The 24,462-nt window shown below is 56.2% G+C and overlaps 2 protein-coding genes across 2 annotated transcripts in view; both read left to right on the top strand.

Annotated features, from left to right (window-relative positions):
- Window positions 1-13,281, top strand: part of LOC309868332 (uncharacterized protein) — a 29,655-nt gene extending 16,374 nt beyond the window's left edge. Inside the window, exons 2-4 of the mRNA XM_082738135.1 lie at window positions 7,074-7,243; window positions 8,796-8,898; window positions 10,379-13,281. Coding sequence (XP_082594261.1) covers window positions 7,217-7,243; window positions 8,796-8,898; window positions 10,379-10,740 — 492 coding nt within the window. The 5' untranslated portion in view covers window positions 7,074-7,216 and the 3' untranslated portion in view covers window positions 10,741-13,281. The remainder of the gene's footprint in view (window positions 1-7,073; window positions 7,244-8,795; window positions 8,899-10,378) is intronic.
- The window catches only part of TSPAN9 (tetraspanin 9), an 84,086-nt gene that overhangs the window by 56,037 nt on the left and 3,587 nt on the right, over window positions 1-24,462 (top strand). Inside the window, exons 2-6 of the mRNA XM_082738126.1 lie at window positions 20,703-20,894; window positions 21,302-21,376; window positions 21,724-21,825; window positions 22,445-22,576; window positions 23,012-23,095. Of these exons, the coding sequence (XP_082594252.1) occupies window positions 20,703-20,894; window positions 21,302-21,376; window positions 21,724-21,825; window positions 22,445-22,576; window positions 23,012-23,095 (585 nt within the window). The remainder of the gene's footprint in view (window positions 1-20,702; window positions 20,895-21,301; window positions 21,377-21,723; window positions 21,826-22,444; window positions 22,577-23,011; window positions 23,096-24,462) is intronic.

The raw sequence follows: 24,462 nt of genomic DNA, 5'->3' as shown, positions 1-24,462 counted from the left end.
TTGAGAGGAAAATTCAGAGGTTTGCAGCGTACCCCTTGCCTCCCTCACATGCAGAGCCCTGCATCACTGACCCGAGTGGTGTGTATATATGTTTTTCACCACGAATCAACTTGTGTTGACTCAACAATCGTCCAGAGTCCATAGTTTACCTTAGGGTTCACTCTTGCAGGTGTGACTTCAGTGGGTTTGGGCAAACACACAGTGTCACGTAGCCATCATCGTGGTATCATACCGAGTGCTTTTTACTGCCTTAAAAATCCTCTGGGCCCTGCCTGCTCATCCTTTCACCCCTGCAACCGCCCGTCTTTCTGTGTCCGTAAAGAATGTCGCATGGTTGGAATCACACCGTATGATCTCAGAGTGGCTTCCTTCACGTAGCGACATGCACGTTAAGTCTCCTCTGTGTCTCTTCGGGGCTCAGTAGCTCGTTTCTGTTCAGCACTGAATGTGATTCCATTGTCTGGATGGGCCTCCTCTTTTGCAGAGGTGGGGAGACCTGTCCCCCAACTAGACCCATTCCCACGTCAAGACTCACTTACACAAGTGTCTCCACTCCCACTCTCTCCGTGGTTTTGTCCTTGCTTTCCATATGTTGGGTGTCAGAGCTGGGGAGGTGATGAATGAGGAAGGAGGAGAGGGGTCAGGGCGCCGGCGGTAGGAGGGGGCGGGACAGGCAAGCCTGAGGCCTAGCGGTGAGCTGGTGAGAAGCGGGGGAGCCAAGGCCCAGCCAGTGGGGGGCCCGGCGCTGCCCAAGGGGTATAAGACGTTGTTGAACACAGCCCTTGGTGCCTTGCAGGGCCACTCGAACCTGGCAAGGGCCCCCTGCAGGGGTCCGGCACAGCCGAGTCCCCGAGGCCGAGGCCGAGGCCACAGGCCTGGTGCTGGGCACCTCACTGTGACGGGAGGTGTCTGGTTCCCTGCAGAGGCGAGCAGGTTATAAATAGTGGATGACGGGCTGCTGTAGCGTAATCGTCGATTTTGAGAGTGCCCTGGCGAGGGTTAGGAGGGATGGACGAGGTTAGATTCGGTCCTGTTGGCTGATTGGCATTTCTTGAGCGGGGTGCTAATCCCTTCAGGAGGTCAGATAAGCTCTCTCGCGGCGCCCCTGATCTTGACTTTGAGGCCAAGTTAACTCTTTCAGGGGACTGCCAAAGAACCCCAAAGTCATGACCGCTCCACGTTGCCTAAAACAGAGCAGAACGGGGCTTGGGCAGGGCCCGTCCCAGGCAGGGTTGGTTCCTGAATTACAGAATGCACTTTGCTATGTGGCCATGGCTCCAACCAGGCCATCCAAATGGAGGGCTGTTCTGGGACAGCCTTGTGGTTAAAGAGGACAGAAGCGACTTCTCCCTGGGAAGAAGTCCCTGAGCAGCCTGACTTTGCTGAGTATCAGGGGTGAGGCAGATGGAAGGCTCTTAGCAGGCAGCACTGAAGGTTGGGGGTTCCTTCCACCACCAGTTCTGTGTACCAACAACCCCCATAGTCCGATGAGTTGGGAGACCCCTCCTAGTCACGTTTTCCGTGACCCTCGAAAGTAAAGGCAGAAAGCTCCCCTCCTAAAACTCACTGGGCTTTTGGGGGTTTCCTGCCCCTGCCTGGTCTGCTGGAGGTACCATGCCTCACCCTGAGTGCAGAGTTAAGGGAAGCTCTTGGCCCTGTTTGCCCCACCCCAGGGGCTCTGGGGCAGCAGGTGGGTAGTTCTTTGCAGCCAGCTCTGGGGGTGCTCGGTCCTTCCCCTTCAAGTGCATGGGGTTCTGGCTCAGCTTTCCTCTCTGAGTCTGACTTGCTTCCCTCCCTAAGCTGGGGGTCCTGCTCTATTTCCTTCTGTGATGGATAGGCCATGCTCGCGGGTTTCTTGGAACCTCCTCTTTCTAGGACCGTAAAACCTGGTCCCCGTGGAGTGTCACGGCCCCCAGTGGGCCGTCTCCTGCTTTATGGCTGCTGGATCTCGGCGGCGCTCACTCCCCCATCACAGAGCTGTGGCATCCAAGAACAACAGCAACTGCTTGTTCCATTATAAACTCAACTAGCTGAAACCCGTGGAGACGCGGGGGGGATAAATTATCCCCAACAAGCTCTCCTGTTAAAAGCCAGGCCCCCTTCCACTGCTCCCACCCGGTTCCCCTTTGCGGGCATCTCAGCGGGGTTTCTGGAGCCTGCCTGCTGGCTGTCCCCTTCCAATGCCCTTCCTACCTGCTGTGATGGCTTCTCTCTAGCCACCGAGTGTGACCAGTCAGGAGGCTTTGGGCAGAGGACTAAAACTCCCGGTGCCCAGAAGTGGAGAAGATTGGATTTTTATTCTTCAGTTTCTTTCTGTTCTTTGTCCGAGAAGGATACCTCCAAAGCGGTAGGATCTTAGCTGATCTTATAGGGTGACTCAGGATGGGGGGAATCATCCTGCCAGACAGGGGCTCTCCCGGTGACGATGAGTTGCTCACAATGTGTGTACTTGGAGATAAGCCTGTGGTCAGCTCGAGGGGGACCTTGGCTGCTCGGCCAGAGGAGCTTGGGCTCCTCACGCATGCGGTGGGGCAGGCTGGGGGGTGTAGCTGAGCTTCTGAGCATAGAGATGACACGGTAAAAGTGGTCTTAGGAAGAATAGAATAATTGCGGCAGGGAAGAGGGGTGCTGGAGTGGTGTTGGCAAGTATGGGTGTGTCAGGGGCCAGTTGAGAACTGACCATCTACGTGCAGCTTGACGCTGTCTTGGGCCAAATCTGTGCCCCCCTCCCCCGACTGTCCTTGCCCACAGATTCTGGGGGTTCGGGAAGGGAGAGCCTTTGTGGCTGACTCTTGTGGGCCCAGGATGTGTTCTCTAGACACAGGAATATAGTCTGGGGCTCACAATCTCTGCTGGGATGGGGAAGGGCAAGGCAGGCCCTTCTTTCCTGGAGGGAGGCAGACCTCATGGAGCATTTTTGGTGTCGCTTGTCATCTCCTTCAGTGAGCTAGGAAGAGCAGAGGGAGCCATGGCTCCTTCCCTGTGGTTCAAGCTGCTATTTGGTATTTGAGATCAAGATGTCCGGTGAGTTGGCTCTTATCCTCCATCTTCCTCTTCCCACTGAGGTTGCAAGCATCTTGGGGTGACCCCAGATCCCGAGCACTGGTGGGTAACACCAGTGACCTTTCTCCTGGAACCCCAGTGCCTGCTCCAGGGTGTTCTGCCGTGGCTGGGAATGTCAGGTTGGTCTGGCAGCGGCTTCCCTTGCTGACTCCCAGCTGTGGTTCCCTGGAATCTGAGTGCGCCTGGTGTCCGTGGGCAGTGTGGTGTGTTCCCGGAGCCCTGTGGCAGCTTCGCCGCTCCCCTCCCCACGGCCTCTTGGGCTTCAGGTGAGGTCCTGAGACGAGGTGGCTGAGGCGTAAGTGATGGTGATACCCAGACAGCCCAGCACCTGGGGAGAAGGAGGATGAGCTCATTTAATTAGAAAGAGCACGTGGGTCTGATTAACATCCTTGGAAAAAGAGAATTTTACATGAACATCCGCTCTGAACCCAGCCCTGTGTTTGCACAGCCTTGTGAGTTTGGCCTGGCCTCCATTGTGTAAATGAGAAGTTAAGGACCAGAGAGATTAAGCAGCTTTCTTAAGGTTGGTGGCCAGGGTGCGGATTTTAACTCACTCGAGGCCATCTGCTTTAGAGCCCCCGTTTCATCCTGTTCTTGTTTGCGGGGGCTCTTTACATCCCATGGCACTCTCTCTGAGCACCCTGTCACTGTTCCCGGCATCTTGGGGATGCCCCAGAAGCTTCATTCGTGTGTCCTAAATGCTACTTTTAAGGAAAATTCTCAAGGACAGAGGATTTCCAAGTCCTGGTCTCCTTCTTCCCTTCGTTCCTCCTGTCCCCAGATATTTATGGAACCTTTATCGCGGGCTGCCGCAGCGCAGTGCCCAGCACAAGGAACAAGTCAGAGCTCCCTCATCTCCTAGAATTCGTGTTCTTATAGGGAAGACAGACATTCTAAACAAACACTCTAAGTCATAACAGATTGTCATACAGGATGGGAAGGAAGCAAGGGAAACTTGAAGGGTAAGAATAAACCAACCACGTGACAACCTAAGGAAGAACATTCCGGACAAAGGAAACAACAAATGCAAAGTAGCGTGGGGCTCTTTGGGAGCCGACAGAGGTCAGTATGCACAGAGCGAGGACACGAGGAAGGCAGAGGCCAGATCCCTCCAGATCTCGCAGGCTGCGGGAAGGATTTGGAATTGGGAGTTTGAACAAGAATCGTTCTGGCTGCTCTCTGGAGAAGGGGTTAGAGGAGGGCAAGAGTGCAGACGGGAAAGCAGAACAGGTGGGTGGCGGTTCAGGAAGAGATGGGAGCTGTGGACATGGAGAGAAAGGGACGGACCAGAGATGGAACTTGGAGGCAGAACCGGCCACACGAGGGAATGGGGGGCGTGAGACATTAGGTCGGACAAAGAGCCAGTGGTGACTCTTGGGTTCCCCGTGGTGGGAGCATCAAGATTTCTCCCATGAAGCTATTAAGGGAGAGATGCCCGTGAGGCATTTGCGTGGAGAGAGCAAATAGGTGAGTGGGCACACGAGCCTGGAACCCAGAGAGGGGATGCCCACTTCTGCCCTGCGGTGGTCCGGCCAAGCCCTCTGGGGTCCTGGGAGGCACTCAGTGCTGCTTGACATCGTTTCTGTCATCGTCTGCTTAATGATGACCATGGAAAGAAAGCAAGATGATTGCGTGACTGAGTCACACAAAAGAAGAACCTTGGTCATCCCTGTGATCACGTGCCTTGGGGTAGGGGCGTGGAAGTAGCCGCATTTGGCAGGACATGGCTGGGCTACTGAAGAATTCAGATGCATCTGGTTTTCATGGAGGGGACCTTGCTTGACCCCTGCGGTCCTCGACAGGGTGAGTGGAGAATCGGCTGGGCACCACACAGAACAGATTGTACCATCTTGGTCCCACCCTGCTGGGAGCTTGCCTTCAGGAAAACATACCTCTGACTTGTAAAACGTTGCCTTTTGGGAGCCTACCTTTGCAAGGTGCTGTAGGAGATGCAAAATGAGAGTTGGCTTCGGCAAAAGCAACAAGAAGCTAATCGTCGCAGGGCAAAATGTGTTGGGTACCGTGAGCTGTCGGGTGTTGGAGTGCATGGACGTGGAAGGATAAGGGAGGGGAGGTCAGAGACCCTTCCTGGGAAGGATGGGCCTTGCTGAGCAGTAGGGGGTGAAGGGAAGGGCATGGCTGGTGGGGGAAGAGCTAGAGGAGAGGTATATGGCTCAAAGACATGGGATATTTCACCGAGGTAGGGGTACTACCCACATTGTAGGGGACAGTCGTGGACTAATGATGAAAAAAATGAGCCTATGGAAGGTCTTGGATGAACACCTTGCCAAAGAGTTCGAGCCACCTCATGGGGGCTGCGGGAGCCTTTCAGGGTCTGCACTATGGGGCACCATATGCTCTGAGAAGAGTATTTATATTGTGGTGGTGACAGAGGAGGTGGGGTGACCAACCGGGGCGGCTCCCAGCGTTCCAGCCAAAGGGGTGAGAACAGGAAGTGGGTTCTGGCCTGGAGAGGACGAGGTGGTTGCAGGAGATGGGCAGGGATATGGCTGGCGGGTCTGAGACGGATGAGATGCAGAAGGGTAGCGATGACCATGACCGTAGTGTGCCTCGATGACGTGAGGTTGTGCTCTTGTGCTAAGAGCTTTACAGTTTAGCTCTATTTAATTTTCACAACCACCTTGTAAGGTAAGTCAACTGCGTGGATGTTTTTGGAGCTAGCACTCTTTGCTCCATTCTACAGCTGAGGGTCAGAATCACGGAGGCTAACCAGCCCCGTTACATTGGGGAAGGGGAGAACTGGGGTTCACAACCCATGTGTTCACTCCAGAGCCTATGCTTGTAGCCGCTGGCCACAGATCCAAGTTTTAACTCCAGAAGGGAAGAAGGGGTGAAGAAAACACGTCCCCAAGGCAGGGGACATGTGTGGAGAAGCACATTTTCAGGAGGCCAGGATGGACACCCCGATCCAGGAAACGTTCGGAGCACCAGCAACACCACGGAAAACAAGTACCGTGTTCAGGGCAAGCAGAGACTCTCAGGCGTTCTGTGGCCCAAGGGGCGGCGTGGGCACCGACAGAGGGGGCATGGTCCTCACCTGAGTCCAGGGTTGCCAGAGCGTCCAGCTTCATACCCACAGACATACACTAGGGAGCCCCAGCATGGACTTGCACCCCCCAACCAGCACCAGTTTGGGCGCTGGCTGAGCACCCCTCCTCTCTGGGCCTTGGTGACCCGCTTCTGCAGAAGAGGCGGCATCTGTAGGACGACCTGGGAGACTAGCTTTGGCAGAGAGGTCAGAATTTTCCTGAACAGAAGCCAGGCTCTCTTTCCCCTGAGCAGCTGGTACCACGGATGTTAACGGTTCTAGCTCCGAGTAAATTTTTCTTTTTTTTAAAGTAACTTCCACTTCCGAAGATGCAAAGCTGCCACGCGAACGGGAGCGGCACATACTCCCATTAATTTGAGGGTTTCTGTTTTGTGGGTGCTCCTGGTGGCAGCACCCTAAACCTCTCCACCCACAGTGTTATTTTTTTCTATTTCTTCTGACTCTCGTGTCAGCCTGTATCTCAAAAAACACTCTTTGGAGAGCTTAAGGGAGGTGTGGAGACGTAAAGTGCAGGCGTTTGCATTCTGCTGTGTCCGCGTCCCTCTCCGGTTCCTGCTCTCTCTTGCTTTTTTTTTTTTTTTTTTTTCTGTTGAATAAGCAAAAGCAAGAGCAAATTTATTCCTCGGGATCTCGTATGAAAATGCGTAGTAATTGTTTCTTTTTGCTATTGTCAATACGTATCTGTTCTGTTTGCTGAACTTCATTCTCAGTGTCCTGCCAACTCACAGTTTAATGTGTAGGTCCTTTCCCCTCTGTTTGCTCGTTATAAAAAGGCATCGTTTGCCTCCTCCAGGTCTTGGTGAAGGGAGTGCTTATCTGTGTGGGGGGGGGAGAAGGGCAGGGGTGGGAAAGGGGAGGGAGGCCCCCCTGGGATTTGGGATTTGCTTTAGAGCAAAGCCTAGACTTGCTCAAAGCCCTCCCTTTACTCTGCTCCTTCCAGGTATGGGATGCACCTAAGCTCTGAAGTGATCGATTCTGATTTATATCCAGGTTGGGGTATAATTAGCAGTCTTGATTTGCTGTCACTGTGGCCTGAAGCCTTGCCATCTCTGTACGTGGCGGGTTCCTGAGGCACGGTGCTGAATGGGCATCCGACTGAATCCTTGGCAGGTGGGTTGGGGGTGGGGCAGCAAGTCTTCTGTCCCAATGTCATCCATTTCTTTAACTGAGGGTTTAGATCACAGGGTATGGGTAAGCGTAAATGACACAGCCCTTCTCAGGCCCAGCTTGTGGTCTGGCACCTTTCCTCTATGCTCCGTTCTGCGAGAGAAGTGGCGCCCCTCTTCCTGAGGTGGGGGGCGGGAGGCAGGCCCCGTGGTGTGTGAGCAGGTCCCACAGCCTCGAAAACCTTGGCGTCTCCCCCCAGAGAGTGGACTAACTCCGACTAGAGGGAGGCTGGAGCTGAGATGAAATCCCAAGCGCTTAGGGCTGGTTGGGATTTGGGATATTATTAAGCTTGGGCTTTTGTTTTAGCGGTGGGGGGAGGACAGATCCAGTCACCGAGGTTCGCGGGTGTCCCGTGCACTGTGGCGGGTCCTGTGAGGTCGGGCTTGCCATGTGGCTTCGACTACACGCTTACCTGTCGACTAACTCCTGAACACAAGCAGAGCCGCACGCCTCTCCGTGTGTGCTGGTGGACAGACAGCTGGCCTGTCTCCCGCCATATGCCTGGCTTGCAGACGAGTGCCGGGACTGAAGGGGGTTGTATACCGTCGCACTCGGGTGGGGGAGGCACTCCTGTTGCTGAGCTGAAAACCCGCCTTGCTTCCACGTTCCCACGGCCCTCCCTCACTTGGGCTCGCTCAGTCGGTATCAACCTGGCTGTTGATAACGAGGCCCTCTCTACACCCAGTACTGAGCTCAGGGCCCAGGCAATGCAGAGAGGTGTGACGGGAGGCACCTGTGAGCAGCCGTTGTAGGCTGGAACACACACCCAGCAAAGGTCAGCACTGGCAAGGTGGGAGAAGGTTCTAAGGCTGATGAGCTGTCAGACCGTCGAGCCACTGTAGAACGTTGTGGTCAGGGTGGGAGGGAAGGGGCTTGGCCAGACTGGAGGAGGAGGCGGGACATCAGCTGCGCCTTGAAGGTCCTGGGTTGGATCGAGAAAGGTGAAAAAGAACCTAGTCTACCTGGTTGTAGGTAGGGGGAGAGGCTGTGAGCAAGGCATGGAGGCAGAGTCCTGCATCATACACTTGGGGTGGCCTGGTGGTTCACAGGGAGTAGTGGGGAAGCTCCACAGGAATGACGTTTTTGCTTTTAGAGGTGGCTCTCTCATGTTAGTGATGGGGCAGGCCGGGGTCTGATTAGATTTAGCTGGTCTTGCGTGGTGACTGGGATCGTTCTTTTGGCTCTGAGCATTGCTGAGAACCTGATGTTATCAGTGACTGACGCTTGCTTACCCGCCCTGAGGATGGAATGGGTCCCAAGAGAGGCACGGTGACTTCCTGTGTCTCCCCCTTCTCTGAGAAGTCTGGGTCAGACAGGGCCCTAGAGATCCAGGGAGAGGAGGCTGTGAGCCCTAGTCTTGCTTTGGATTGACTTCGGGCCCTTCTGGGTCACAGAGCGGCTTCTGGCCCGCCCACCTCCCGCCTCAGCCTGCCTCCTCCTGAGCTGGCTTTCCGCTTATCTTAATTTATTGATGAAAACTTGTTTTACGGTCCAGAGCACAGACGGCAGCAGCTCCCTGCCAAAAGAAAGCAGCTCACAAATCGGGAAAGCGAGCTGCCTCCCGGAGATGGGTGGCTGGGGAACAGGAGGACGGCAGGGTGAGTAAAGCATGTCTGGGCAGACGTGCTGGGCCCTGGTGGGGGAGGACGGCCCGCCGAGGCCAGGCAGGTCGGCTGGGGCTGGGACAGCTGGGCTCCCCCGCTCGCCACCACTGGACCCCGGCTGACAGCCGCCCCGCCTGGTCTCTGTGACTGCGGCCCATAAATACTAATAACGACTCCTGTTTGTAGCTTTGTGTGCAGCACCACGCTGGGAGTTTATTTTCATGAATCTCATTTAATCCCAACTACGGCTCTCTTTGGTAGGTACCACTGATCCCCCCTTTTAAAAGCCAGCACTGGGAACGTTGTTTTCTGAGATGAACCCACACCCCCAAGGGTGAATGAGGGTGCTGGGAGTTGGAACCCAGTCTCCTTGGTTCCAAGGCCAGAGCTGTGCACAGCCTTCCTGGACCTGGACGTCAGCACCGGCCAGGTAGTCCTATGTGGTGGCTGGCTTCTGTCTTCTAGACTTGCTGGGTCCAGCTGGCTTGGATGTTCCTGGGATAGGGACCCCATCTCTGGCTCATGTGCTTTGGGGGAGCCTGGTGAGAGACTGATGGCAAAATTCTCTGTGAACAGGTCACAGTCAGACTTTCCTTGTTTGTCCTTTCTAGGAAGTGGACAGTCTTTGAGTTGCTTTTGTGAGTTGCTCTGAAGCTCCATTCCCCAGGGAGGGGGGGGGTGGTCAGATGAAGCTCTTCTGCCAACCACGTAGGCTGGTTACAGGCACTGCATGAGAGGAGGGCTTGACTCCCTTGGGCTCATTTATAAAGCGGGGTGACCCCTCCTCACGAGGCTGTTGGGACTGTGTGTGTGAGAGAGACCGTGTATGTGAAAGAACATTCTAGAAAACAAACGGCAGGTGATTGTGATTATTTTTACCACCTCCCCTTTTATGAAAATACAGGCTCAAAAAGAAGGCCTCTTGGCCTTCTTTTATTTTAGTTATTAGTTTATTTCGTTTCTTCTTGCAGAGGTAAAACCAACAATTTCCATAATTCTGGTGAGATCAGTGAAGTAGGTATATTACCTGGGCTGGACTTTGGCAGCCCCAACCCACGTCCACGCCATACACACACCCCTGCCGCTCGCTCCCTGACCTCGCCCACCTTCCCTGCCCCCCGCCCCCCCCCCCCCCCCCCGCCCGTTCCATCCAGCCGTGGCACGCCCGTTCCATCCCTCTCTTCCTGGGTCCCTCCCTTCTTCAACTCTCCCTTCCCACCCGCCTTGACTCAGATCCGCCTAGAAGGTTGTTGAAAAGGTTTAACAAAACGAGGTCTTGGGTTTTTCTTATAGGAGTCACAGAGAGGTTTCAGCCATAGGATTTGGAATTATATCAAATTGGATTAAAATCCCAGGCCTGCCAGCTCCCTGTGGGCCCTTAGACGAGATCCGTAATCTCCAATCCTTTGTTTTTTCGTGTGCGCAGGGGAGGGGAGGGTAAGGAGAGTAACTTTCTTGTATGGTTTTTGTGCAGAGGGGCTGGCACGGTGCCTGGCAGGTAACGTGGGCTCACTCAATGCTGGCATCCTCATCAGTGCTCTTTCTGTCTGCATCATCGATGTCACCCCCCTGACACCACTGTGTCACCACTGCCACTATCCACCGACACTGCCTGTTCTCTTTCTGCCCCTGCCCCCAGGCACAAGTAGGCTTCCAGGCCGTGGAGCCTTGCTTCTGCACAGCGTGCCACAGCCATCCGGCCGTCCTCCAGACGCAGATGTGTGTGGACGACATCCTTTTTGGCCGATTTGGGATGACCTAGGTCTGCGCAGTGGCGCATGGCGTGTCAGAACACGGTTTCCGGAGCCCAATTTCCTGAGTCCCTTCACCACCTAACCTCCCTGCATCTCTGCTCTCGCACCTATAACACAGGAGGACAAAAATATTCCCGCCCCCACCACCGAGAGGGTTAAATGAGGCCGAAGAGGCAAAGCCCTAGGAACGGCGCGGTGCCTGGTCTGTGCTGGAGAACCCTTGCGCATTCCCGTCCCCTGCAGCATGGCGTCGAAGGGCCAGGGAGGTCAGGGGCAGGGACAAGGAGTGAGGCCTGGCCAGCCCATGGACAGGCAGCTTTCAGGGGAGGGCCCCGAATCACATGCATATGGACAAGAGCAGTAGGGTGGGCCATGGTCTCCTGTCGTGCCAGGAGGACGAAGACATGGGCAGGGCCTGGCATGGAGGGGCCTCGGGGGCTCACTTAGGTTGCTGCTGAGACCACATCTGACAGAGGGATGTGACCATCACCAGCCTCTGTCCCCCACAAAGCCTGTCAGAAATGCCAAATCCTAGCATGGGTGGACACGCTCCCATCTGGTGGAGTAAATAATCAGGCCGTGGGCATCGGATCTCTGGAGAGAAGACCAGTCATGTGGCAGCCACGTCCAAGGGTTATAGCGGAAGTGTGCGTGGGTGGCTGTCCTGGGGCCGCAGATGGGCCTGGTGGTCAGCCACGATCTCTCCTGATAGCCGTACGTGTAATTACAGAGTGTTATTTGCCGAACTTGAGCAGTAGATGGTTATTAAAAGGGCATGCATTTGTCATTGCCGGAGAGCTGCAGCTCAGGGACACGTTTGCACCATGTGACTTCTCTTCGCCTCTCTGGGTGGGGCAGGGGGCACCTTTCCCCAAACAGGAGGACGGCACCCACCCCCTTGTCAGTTCTCCAGGATGAGTTATGGTCTCATCCGGGCTCTTTTCCGGGATGTGATGGCTGTTCAAGGGATCCTTGGCCTGTTCCCCTGTGTTTTCCAAGGAGTTTGAATAATAGCACAGGACATCGTATGGTGTTTATATTCCAAGGAACAAAGTGCTTGGCAGGCACAATCCTATTCATCCTCTCTGTGTCCCCGAGTGCCGGGGAGCTGCTTTCTGTCTCCGAGGCCTTTAGCAGCAGAGCATCGTCCCCAAAAGTCCAGGTGGCCCACCAGAGCTGCGCAGTGTGTGGCTGTCCCCGAGGCCACCGCCCTGAGATTTGGGTGGCTGGTGGTTCTGCCTTCTCCGAGAAGCCCCAGTGGCCGCCGGTGTCACTGTGATCCTGGAAGGCTGGTTTCCTAAGCCCATCCCTGCCTCCCACGGCAGCCCCAGCCCTGGCTGCACGTATGCCTCCACGCTTTGATGCTGTCAGAAGTGCCTTTCTCCCCAGATGCACAAAATAAAACAAACGCAGGAAGGAAAAAATATGCTGGTGATTGGAAAATCCTTTCTCCAGACTCCTTTGACAGGCTCTTCTGAGTCCTTGGCGCCTTCCCTCCCAATTTACAGCGACCTTGGGAGGGAAGAGCTTGCCTCTGACTGTAGTCCCGCGCGGGTCTGCCCCAGGCTCAGGGGCTCAGGTCATCATGGCCCCGGGGGTGCAGATAAGGAGAGCTACACCCCAGCACAGACAGCACCCCTTCCCTCAAGGACACCCTGCCTGAGTATGGTACTGGGTGCGGGTGGCCTCAGGCTCCGAGCTGTTTCCTATCAAGTGTTGACAAGTTCCAGAGTTCGGGGAAAAGACATGTCCAAGGGTCATTGCCCTTCCCTCCCCTCCCCCAACTGTCCCAGCAGAGGGCAGTGTGCCAGTTGGCTCCAGGAACAGAGCCTCCAGAAGAGACCAAGGACAAAGGACTGTCAGCTTCCCTCTTGGGAAGTTCTTTGCATGCCTGCCCCTGTCCCTTCGGAGTTTTAGCCTCCTTCCTCTTGTGTGTTCCTAACGAGGGACATGAAGCACTGTGTGTCCTCCCAGACGTCCTCTGTCTAGGTCCTCAAGCAGATTTCGCTGTCAGGGCCTCCGACCTCCCGCTCCAGGACACAACAGGATGGTGGGGTCAGTTGGGCAGCGCCTGGCTGCAGATGCTCCTGTGTGAGTCCCTTCTCCCCGGCACCCTCTCTGCATGTTTGGCGGCCAGCAAATGGCTGTGATGGCGGTGGGAATCGATGTTTATGGACTGGTGAGTGATCGCTGCTGCTTTACGAGGCTGGCTGGGGCTATGTGTCATCTACCGCTCCTTGGTGTCCCAGCCACACATCACTCTGTGGTCCTTCTGGGGGCTGTTCCAGAGGCTTCCTGCTGGCAGACTCTGGCCCCAGCGTGGATTCCCCGTGCTGTCCAGGCATCAGATGAATCGGGCTAGGTCTGCTCTCAGCACCCCCACCCTGGCCTTTGAAACCCAGGGACAGACACAGACTTTCCCTGCCCCCGGGCGGGTCAGCCTGGAGTCCAGCAGATGCCTTGATTCAAGTGAGCCCCTGGCTGGACAGATAGATGCCCTTCGTGCTGAGGCTGGGAAGCCCAGACAGACGGGCAGTGCTTCAATAAGGCTGGCCTCCTGCCCTCCCGGGGTCAGAGGACACTGGGGGCCAGGACTGCTGGTACCTAGACCTTTACCCCCAGCCAAGACCTTCAGCAGGGCTGTCCCCAAAGTCTCAAGTGGGATTTCCTCGTCACAGACTCTGATTGTCGTATACTTCTTAGTATACTTCTTAGTTTGGGGGATACACGCAATACATGAGGTATAGTGATAGGACCCACTCTCAACAGACGGGGGCGGGTCTCACGAGCGGGTTACTGTGGTCTCAGCGTCTCTGCAAAGCTCACTGGGGAGAAGTGAACTCTGGAAACATTACTGAAGAGCTCTGTGCACCTCCGAGCCTTGCAACATCCAGACAACAGCACCCCTGAAGTTGGGCTGTGTTTAAGTGCTCTCTCTTAGAGCCGTCTGAGAAAATAACCTCATTCTGCAATAATCAAAATGTAACTGGGTTTTAGATATGCAAATGCTTTATGTAATGTTTATTTGGAGGAAAATTCAGCTCAGAAATATGGGTGTGATCTCCCTGTCACCTATGTAAGCTGGTGATATTGGGGGCTGCGAGGTGAAGTTGTGAAGAAATTGGAGGCTTTGAGAGAAAGTGTGGGGTCAGAAGAAGAATGACCGAGGAGTCATGCTGTTTCACTTTAAATTATGCACAAGCTCAGCGTGAGCCAAAACCATGGGGGGCTGCCCGACAAGTCTGGAGGTCTGCGGCTAGATTACTAGAAGTATAGAGCCCAGAGTGTAAGGGGTGAGAGGGGTATCTTTGTACTCCATGCTGTCCCCTGCATCTCAGGAATCTGACTGCAGGTGTGGGACAGGGATGAGACAAAGATGTAAAAGCCGTGGAATAGACTTGGGAAGGCATGGTAGATACAGGCCTGCAAATACTTAAGAGCCTGCCACACTTGTGTTTGGTGGGCTGCTTGAGCAAATCTAGGACTGATGTATGTCAGCCCCAAGGAAGTGCATTCTTGAGTTACTAAGCAAGAATTCTTGATGAACCAGAATCGTGCAAACGCAGGGTGCTGGGTATGGGTGGATGCTGAGCGTTGGGACCCTGGTGCGTCAGTGGGGACTGGTCTGCCTGGGGCCAGGGACAGCCTCACATGGAGACTTGTCACCCAGTGTCCACTTCCCTTCTGTGCTCTGATCTTCCTGCTTGCAGGGTGACTTTGGCAAAGACATTGTCTGGCTCCCCCTGTCCCCTGCTGCGGGTTATGGCTATGACACTGAATGAGCTGCAGGGCCCCTTGGAAGCAAGGGGTATCGGCAATACAATGACCCCCCCTCCTGAGGCAGATGTATTTTCCCTGGGATGAAGTTCTTGGCAGGCTGGCTTCTCCCAGGGCCAGGCTGGACCATTACTAGCAGCACGTCGGGTTGTGAAATGAAAGTCGTTCTGGTTTTTTTTTTGTATTCTCCACATCCACTAATTTAGTAAATGCCATTAAATGCTGCACTTGTCTGTGGCTCATAGAGAGTGCTGGGGAGTGCTGAGACCTAGTGTTTGAAAAGCTCCAACAGAGCAGGGGGGTGAGGCTGGTGGGGTGCCAGGGCCGAGTTGGGGGGCTCTGCACAGACACAAGAGGCCACAGGGATGAAAACAGATTGGGGGCTCTGAGGGGAAGCGGGGTAGATAAGCAGGTGGCTTACACCGGCAAGCGAGGGGCTCCAGGGAGTCATTTGGGAGTAACTTGGGGCACTTGGGGGTTCTAAGAGTAGAGATGAAGAGATGATGGGGGCGATTTTATTCAAGTGGGTTTGTGTGTCTGGGTCTGGTCCTGTTCCTAGGCTGTGGCCTGCTCAGGCCCTCCCACCCCCTCCTACCCATCCGTCCGTCCATCCATCCATCTGTGTGTCCATGGAGCAGATGTTGATGTATTCAAGGCATGTTCTAGGCCCTCCCATGGAAGAGGAATAGATGAACATGAACCTGGTCCCAGCAGCTGGTGTTTTAGTAGGGGTGGGTGACTAGTCTACACAGAAGGCTTGGCAGGTCCCTGATGGGCTGCCCTGGGGCCAGCCCTCGCACAGGAGGTCACTCTTGGGGCAGGCCTCCCCTGCATGGGGGACAGATTGCTGGCAGCTACAAGGGGAAGCAGGGAGTGGCTGTCTGCTGTGCTAAGTCAGGGGTAGAAGCTCAGAAGGGAGGTTGGTTTGAAGGGGAAATTATGGGACTCACCCCCAGAGAAATGGGATGTCTGCATGAAAAATACATAAGGACATGAGGCAGAAACACGTATTAAAACTACAAATCAATAGGATTCAAACTAAAGAGGAGGAAAAGTGCCATGGGGATATTTGGCTAATTACAACAGGCTTAATAAGTGAGGCAAGCCTGGAATGCTTGTCCACTCTATGGCCATAGCCGGGCTAGGACTCAGTTTGCCCAGTGTGCATCTGGTGGGTGGGCCCATAGGTGACAAGGAAGGTCCCGAGATGGCCCTTGGAAAGGGCCTGAACCTTCTTCCTTCTGCAGTCAGTGAAGGGCTGCACAAGAGAGCCCTGTAGGAGGGACACCCAAAGCCATTGCCAGGGATGAGGCTCTGTTCTAGGCTTTGGGGAGTTAGCAAGGAATGAAACTAATCCAAACCCCTGCCCTCACGGAGATCAAGGCCTCAGGCAAATGCAGCGGTAGGAACTTGTTTTCTTACATTTCGATGTGGATTTATTTGGGGTGCGGCATTGGAAACACTTAGAAATGCCCTCAGTTGGGGCAAGGGGCAGGGAGCAGGAAGGCCGGGTAGTCAGGACGGTCGCTGGTCCTCCCCGGCTGGAGAGGGGTGCTGACCAGGCCTAGGCCATATCATGTTGGCTGATGACCTTGGGTCGGTTGGTGCTAACCTTGGCTAGACCCTGGTTCCCTGAGTCACCCTGCCTCAGCCCAGAGTCTCTTCCTGGCTTGGGTTTGACTGTGGCTTGGTCCTCTTGGCTGAGACAGGCCTCTGGTTTGGAAGGGAATTTTCCCGAAGGCCCCCAGCTAGTTCTCTGACACTGAGTGTTAGCTGTGCCACTGCGGGCCTCATCTCCTTCCTACGCGGGGTACCTTCCACGTGGGCTCCTCTCCTCCCTCCTCTTCCCTCCCCCATTCCTGCTGCACCCTCCCCAGCCCCTTGCTCTAGCTTCAGAGGTCTGCTTCCTGTCTTCCTGCCCTCCTGTCCAGCAAACCTGTTCTGTCCTCAGTTCCTCACTCTTGCCCATTGCCACACACCAGACATCGGCCTCTTCCCTGCCCCTGCCCCGGTTCTCACCAGCTTCCCAGATGGAGTCTTGTTACCTCTTTACTCCTCTCACGTTTTATTGTCCCTTCCAGAACCAGGATGCTGCTCCAGCCCTGGAAGGGGACACACCGGGTTCTTCCTGTGATGGCTGTCTTCTCGCAGTAGCCAGGGGGTGGGCGCCTGGCATGGGGCTGGGGCTGGGGCAGGGTTTCTTGGCTTCTCTCCACACATGGGGCTGGGTTGTTCTTTGTGGTGAGGGGCTCTTCTGGGCATTGTTGTTGTTTGGCAGTAACCTTGGGCTCTCTTCACTTGGATGTCAGCAGGAGCCCCCCACTCCAAGCTGTGTGAACCAGAAATGTCCCCAGACATTGCCAGATGTTCCCAGAGGAGCAAAATCGCCCTGGGTTGAGAACCACCAGGCAGGGATGCAATGGCACCGTGTCTCAGGCTTGGCTAAGCTCTTGCTGGCAGGGACCTAAGAAGTTCTCTAGTCTAAAGCCCACATTTTAAAAGAAATTGGGCCTCAGAGAGCTAATGAGTTGTAAGGTCACACAGGGGAACGGCCTGATGAAAGCAGCATCTTGGAAAAAGGATTTAGGCTGCTCCGTGCAGGCTGAGCTGAGAAACAGGCCAGAGGCAGGAAGGGGAGTGTGGCTGGGACCTGGGCGTGAGGCAGGGACTGAGGCAGTGCCTTCCCTGTCTGTCCAGGCTCAGTGTGCACTCAGCCTTCTCCTGGAGTGAGGGTCTGGGAGAGGCCCCACACCAAAAACCTGGAATCTGGGTGTGGGTCCAGCCTGGCAGTGGGATGGCTGCGTGTCCCCTGTCGCTGTCTGTCCTTAACTGTGAAATTAGGGCCTGATTGTTTTCTTCCTGCCTGGGGGGTCTGCCCGTGGGTCTGAGAGGGGAGCAGAAGCGTCATCTCAACAGGAGAGCTCTGAGGGTATGGAAGAGTGGCCGTGGGGTTTGCAAGAGGCCTCCCCTTTGCATGGCTGGGGTGTCATTTACTCAGCAGACTTTGTGTGCAATGCCCCCTACACTCCCGAACTGAATCACAGGCAGTGTGTGGGCACTGCCCCACCTGTAGGCACAGGGCTTACCTGGGATCCAGCCCAGGGCATGGTGGGACCTCAGACCGGGAGTGAGAGGGCAGCAGGAATGGGACCAGAGCCATGGGCCCTTCTCCTGTGCAGGAAGGAGGCTCCAGGGTGGGGGTTTGGGAAGCTTGTAGACCAAATCAAAGAGTGTGGAGCATGAAGTCAGAGATCTGTTTTGCGAGAGATGACCAGGTCCTGGGAGTTTCTGAGCCTTGAAGGTTTTCCCAGTTAGAGGCTCTTGGACCTCACGGCTGTTCTCCCCAGGAGGGAGCGGGAGAACGGAGGTACTGGCTTCCGGGGCAAGGTGTGCCGGGAGAACTTTCCAGGGCCAGGGAGGGTCCTGGGGGCCCCAGAGTCCCCACAGCAGGGCAGTAGCGAATGTCCTGCATCTCCAGGGGTCCCCAAGCCAGTCCCTTTAGCAGGCTCCTCAATCCCTGGGGAGTGACCTGGCAGCCGTGGGCTTTCCTCTCAATCATCCCAGTCTCTGGCTTTTCGAGCCATAAATCTTCAGCATGAAGATCATGAATTTCCATGGTATGATTAATGAAACAAAAATTGAGACAGCAGTATAGAAACTGACCAGACTGAAAAAAGTCCCTGTGAGAAGTTGGAGGACCTTTCAGAGCTTCTGACCCGTCCTGGAGCGCCACCTAGTGGTCACAGGGGTGGTGGCACCCACCCCTTGGAAAACTCTGTGGATGCCCATGGATCGGGTGGATGCCCACACCTTGGGAGCCTTGACATAGTTCCACTGGGACTGCTCTCAGGTGCAGGGGCCACAGGAGCCCTCCACAGCGTTGGGGAGCCACAGGAGCCCTCCACAGCCCTCCACAACTCAGGAAGCTGCTCCACTCAGTCCCACTCCTCCCTGGCTGCTTGAGCCATCTCTGCTTTAGGAATGCATGGGAATACCCCCACTTCTTTTGTCATGCCCCAGTCTGGATCACCTTTCTGGTTCTTCATCTTTGAAAATCCTACTCATCTTTTAAATCCCAGCAAGTCCTGTCAAGCCTGCCTTGTACTGCTGCTCAACAGTCCTCCAGAGCCGCCTGGTAGAGGTCACCACCAGCCTGTGCCTAATCCCTGCAGTGGCCTCCTGATTGCTCCCCTGGCTTTCCCCATTGCCCCCTCCCCTGGGGGCCATCCCTGAACAGCAGCCAGAGTGATCTGTCGGAAACATACATCATGTCACTCTCCAGCCTTCCCAGCATGCTAAGAACACCACTTGCCTCGTCTTTACACTGATGCCTGCAAGATCTCACCCCACTTGTCCCCTGCCACCCTGCCTCCTGGTCCCCTACCATGTGTCACCTCCTTCATTCCCTTGCAGCCACATGGGCAGCTTCCCGCTCCCGGGGAAGGCCAGCCTCCTTCCCAACTCAGGGCTTTTGCACATGCTGTTCCCTCTATCTAGAACATTCTTCCACCATGTGCCCTCCTTCATTTGGGCCCTTAATAATAAATGCCACCTTTCTTAGAGGGCTTCTGTGACTACTGTGTGTCCCCTGAGAATTTCTAACTCCTTGCCATCCTTATTTTTCTTCATGGCACTGCTTGAAATTGTGTTACTTGTTTGCATATGAACCATCATGTCCCATATAAGAAGAGCCTGCTTATTGGAAGGGGTGGCTGCTCATTCCTGCCCCGCCCCCAGGACTCAGAACAGGCCATGGCACTTGCTAAATGGGGGCTCAGTTTGGGTGTGTGGAGTGCAAGAGAGAAGAAAATGCCGCCTCCTCCGGGCAGCCTCTCCCCCACCCCCACCCCCGACCTTCCCTGCACGCATGTGAGAACCGCTATTTGCCTACTCACGGGACTGCCTTGTCTTCCCTGTTCCTTTGGGGTCTCTCTCTAGACCTAGAGCAGCTTGAGAACAGGGGTGCACTCGATTTTTGAGGTCACAGTGTAACTCCTGGCACCCAGGAGTTGCTCGGTCAGGGCCTTCCTGAGACTGGCACCTGGTGCAGGCAACCCACTTCCCAGGCTTTCTCCCCTTTAAATTCTCACAGCAATCCTGGAGGCAGGCGGTTGTATGCTCTTTGGGTCTACAAGGAGTTTGCAAGGTCGTACCAGCAGGAAAGGCTGGAGCTGAGGGGTCAGATCCCTGTCTGTGCCCTGACCCCCAGGTCCTTGCATGTCTGCTTTCCCCCTGCCTGGAATATTCTCATCCCCCACCTGCCCTGAGTCCGCACTCAGGACTCTGCCCTGAGTCCGCCCGTCCTTTGGGGACTGATTGCCTCCTCCAAACGGACATTACCGGCCAGAGCAGAGTCCCAGGAAGGCAGGGCTCTGAAGAGGTTGTGACTTCTTCTTCTGGCTCAGGAGGCAGCAGGCTACAGGTACTCAGTAAATGTGGTCTGGCTGATGGATGGGCTCCTCAGACTCTGCATACTTCCTGGGAGCTGCCGGAGCTGCTAAGGCTGCGGGAGGTGGGGGGGTGGGTCGGCTCTGTGGAGCATAAAATCAGACAGTTGTGGAGACTCGCAACCAGTGAAAGCGAAGTATCCCCAGGTGAAGCCAGTGGCGTCACAGCCCCAGGGATGCCATGGAGAGAGCCAGTTTTCCGGCTCACGTGGATGGCCGGCCGAGGCAGTGATGGGTTTGCATGGCCTGTGTGTCCACCAGCCTGATGGGTCCCCTTCTCCTCCATCTGTGGGAAACCTGTTCTTCAGGCACCTGAGAACAGCAGGCCTGTGGCCCCTTTGGACAGGGCAGCGGGACACAGGCGCCTGGGGGTCTGGCTCTGAGCATCCCCCCGGTCCTGACTCTTTCCCTGCCCGCTGTGCCCCACCTCCTGGACTCCCTCTTGAATGCTGGGGCCTCTCCTCTGACAAGTGGAATAACTGTGACCCCCTGTGTGTGTCTGGGACCCTCCATAGTTGTTACAGGATTTTGCCTGTGTCTTTTAAAATCAGATCCCCAGAGTGATTTAAAATCAGATCCCTGAGTGACCGTAGGAGATTTGTGTTGTGCTGTTTGCCGGGCAGGAAAACAGACATGGAGAGGCTCAGGGCTTGTCTGGGTCTCACAGCTGATGAGCACAGGCCCATGGCCCTATCTGACCTGTAGCCCTGTTCTCCCCCTTTCCCAGTCTCAGAGTTGGGGCATGGGGCCTTGCAAACTCCGGGGCCATGGGGATGAGCCCCCAAGCAGTGCTGATCTAATGGCTCTCCTTTCTCTCCAGCTCTGTGGCTGTGGGCTGCTTGGCGTGGGCATTTGGCTCTCCGTGTCCCAAGGCAACTTTGCCACCTTCTCCCCCAGCTTCCCCTCGCTGTCTGCAGCCAACCTAGTCATCGCCATCGGCACCATTGTCATGGTGACAGGCTTCCTCGGCTGCCTGGGGGCCATCAAGGAAAACAAGTGCCTCCTCCTCAGTGTAAGTTGGACCCCAGATCCCTCCAGCCCCCGAACTCTGATATCCCTACACTTGGGCCACTGAGATGGCAGGTCCTGGGATGACCATCAGCCTCCTGGATGCCCAGCCTGAGCCCGGAGAAATTGTTTCAAGAGTGTTCCTTGACTGACCACGCCCCTCATCCCCATGATTGGGTATCCCTTCTCTACTTGTCCCTCCCAATCCTCCTTGATTGGCTGTCTCCTGTATCTCCCTCCCTTACCTGTCTGGGATTCCGCGGAAGTAGCTGGCCACTCCCACACCTGGGAAGCCCAGTTTAGGGGCCACTTGTACCCTGCCCCCCCCCCCCCCCCCCGCCATACTAGTGTGCACCCCATCCCCAGCCATGGCCGCTACGATGTACCCACACCTAGGCTTTCTCTTTCCAGTTTTTCATCGTCCTGTTGATCATCCTCCTAGCAGAGCTGATCTTGCTTATTCTCTTCTTTGTCTACATGGACAAGGTGAGCCTTATGAGAGGGGAGGGGTCATATGGGCGGTGGGGTGGGGACAGGGCCAGCCAGAGGAGAAGCACTGACAAGGAGGACCTCTGAGGAAGGGAGGAGGGAGAACGGAACCAGGGGAGCTAGGAGAGGCCCCGATGAAAGGTTTGGTGGGGGCAGTGTAGGGAAGGGGTTTGGGGGGGCATGGGTGGCTTATTGCCTGTGTAGTCTTGGGAAATAGAATCCTCTGAATCATTGGCCATGGACTGTCTCTGGCATTAGTGAGCCCCCCATTACTGGGAGCATTCAAGCATAGTTGTGCTGACCCTTTGGAGGAGGGATTCAGGTGTCTGCCCTCAACCTGACAGGTGAATGAGAACGCCAGGAAGGACCTGAAAGAGGGTCTGCTGCTGTACAACACAGAGAACAACGTGGGGCTGAAGAACGCCTGGAACATCATCCAGGCCGAGGTGAGGGGCCAGCCGGAGGAGGGGGCGGGGCCTCAGACTACCCTAGGGGCCGGGAGAGCTGCTGGGGTTCCCCATACAGGGAACGCTTCTGGAGAGGGGCAGCAGGGGAGCGAAGGAGGGTGAGCGGGATCTGGACACAGGAGTGCGTGCCTTAAATGGGTTCAGGGAACTAGGGAGGAGAGATCATCTTTATTTCAGCAAGGGGGATGCCTCCCTGATCGTGGGTCAGGCAAGGAGGTCCTTGTGTTAAGAGGAAAACAAGTCCATGCTCCATAGTAAGAGCTCCATAGTAAGCCCTGGATTTGGGGGGGGGGGTGCAGCAGCTGGCTTGGGACTGTCCCCAAAGCAGAGCAGGTGGGGTGGGGCGGGTGAGCAGAGGGCTGAGCGCTTCTGGTCAGGGGGTCGGTGCCCAGCTCAGAGAGGCAGGTGAGCATCACCTTTTCTGTGCTCTGGCCTCCAGGGAGAGGCTGTGGCTTCCCTTTTAGGGCGAGAGGGATGCTCTTGTCTCCTCTGCTGACCTTCAGAGAGGCAGCATTTGTGGGTTGGCTTGGGAGGATGGGAAGGCACAGAGGGGGGCAGCGGGCTGCGGGCACCTGACCCCATGGGCTTGCACCCCCAGATGCGCTGCTGCGGCGTCACCGACTACACGGACTGGTACCCAGTGCTGGGGGAGAACATGGTTCCTGACCGCTGCTGCATGGAGAACTTCCAGGGCTGCGGGCGCAACACCACCACCCCTCTGTGGAGAACGGTGAGGCTGGACGCTGCTGCCTCGGGGCCTTCTCCCAGAAGCCTGGGTGCGGGACGGTGTGGCCAGAGGACACCTGGAGTGGGGCACTGGGGACTCCAAGAAGTTGGCTTAACAGAGGTGGGGTTGGAGACACACAGGACTGAAGCTAAAAGGCAGGTGGACCTTTGGGCGGGGGATTGGACCCACAGCTGGGAGTGTCAGAAGGTAGGGGTTGAAGGGGGTCTGAGGGTGTGCAGTGTGGCCTTGTAGGTAGAACCCTGGGTGGGAAGGGGTGGGGTCAGCTCCAGGGCAGGAGGACGAGGGCTGAGGGACAGGGAGGGACAGAAGGAAAGGGCAAGGGCAGGGGCAGGAGGGGAAGTGAGGTGGGGGCTGGGCAGGGGGGGTAGTCACTGTCCTGTCCTGCCACTGCCTTAACATGCGGTCCCTGCTCCCCAGGGCTGCTATGAAAAAGTGAAGATGTGGTTTGATGATAACAAGCACGTGCTCGGCACGGTGGGGATGTGCATCCTTATCATGCAGGTAAGAGGGCGGGCTAGAGCCGAGCCCCATGCACCCCACCCCCCCACACCCCTGCATGCACCCCCACACCCCAACATGCACACCCCACACCCCTACATGCACACCCCATGCACCCTATGCATCCCCCAGACATACTCCCACTCCACCCCACATCCCTACACGCACCTCCACGCTCCCCACACACACCCCTACATGCATCCTCCTACACTCCCCCACACACACCCCTACACATACTCCCCATACCCTCCTTGCATGTTCCTGCTCTGCTGCATCCAGAGGCCTTCCCATTCACTGCCTGTCCCAAGCCAGCAGGCCCAGCGGGGCCCAGCTTCCTCTGCATTCCCTCCGAGTCTGGGGCCTGGTGTCGGAGCTGCACGAAAGCCCTGGGTGGGTTTGCTTGAGAACATGCCTGCCCTCCTGAAAGCGGTGTCCCCAGGTAACAGGTCTGAGCACAGGCTGGTGCTCCATGGGCAGCCTTCCTGGCCATGTCGCCTGTGAGATGTGCAGGAGCTGGGCGGGCTGCCTTGCTTCTTTGCCTTAGTTTCCACTTCAGTGTAATGGGCATAGTCGTCATGCCGCCTCTCCGTATCCAGTGGTTGAGCAGGACCAGGTGGCTGGGAAGAGCTCCAGCCCAGACGCTAGAGTGGAACAAGGAGGGAGAACCTGCCTCCCTTCCTGAAGATGAGGCCAGTGTGGCTAGAGGGGGCCCAGAGCCCCCCGACCTTTCTGGGACAAGCCTTTCCTGGCTCCCTCCTCTGCATGGCTCCAGCCGTTTCTGCATGGCTCCTCCAAGCAAGAGTCTTCAGTGCCCGATTCCCCTCGGAGCCTGGAACTCTGCTGGCCAGTCTGTGTGAAGGTGGCCCACCTGCAGGAAGTGATCTTTCAGGTCTGACCACGTCCAATTTACGGGAGAGACTTCAGGCTCAGCAGACGAGCCCGCTGTTGTCCTTGCAGAGCTGAGAGGACACGTGCGCACGGGGGCAAGCCTCCGTTCAGCACTGGGACTGGCTGCCAGTGACCATGCCTGGAGCAGGACCAGCCAGGGTCTCCTCCAGTTAGGCCCTGGCACTGGGAGCACCAGTGACTTGGCGTGGCCTTACTGTTCTTCCCGTCTGCCGCCTCAGTTCCTCGGTGGATACCACTTAGGACACGTCCTTTGTGTGTCTGGTCTTTACCACAGCCCTCGGCAGTAGCCCCATTTCCGAGCCTCTGAGGAGTGTGTGACATTGTGTGCCGGCAGCTCTGAGCGGCTGAGCTCCGGGTGCACAGCCTCCTTCTGGCGGTCCTCAGCCCCGCAGGCGGTCATCCCCGCTCACTCCGGGTGCCGCGGGGCAGAACCCGCTGCGGGCTCCCGTTCTAGGCCCTCT

The sequence above is a fragment of the Mustela nivalis genome, assembly GCF_964662115.1.
Source record: "Mustela nivalis genome assembly, chromosome: 7".
Lineage (NCBI taxonomy): Eukaryota > Metazoa > Chordata > Mammalia > Carnivora > Mustelidae > Mustela > Mustela nivalis.
Note: the sequence above shows the minus strand (reverse complement) of the source record. Positions and strands in the feature narration are given on the sequence as shown.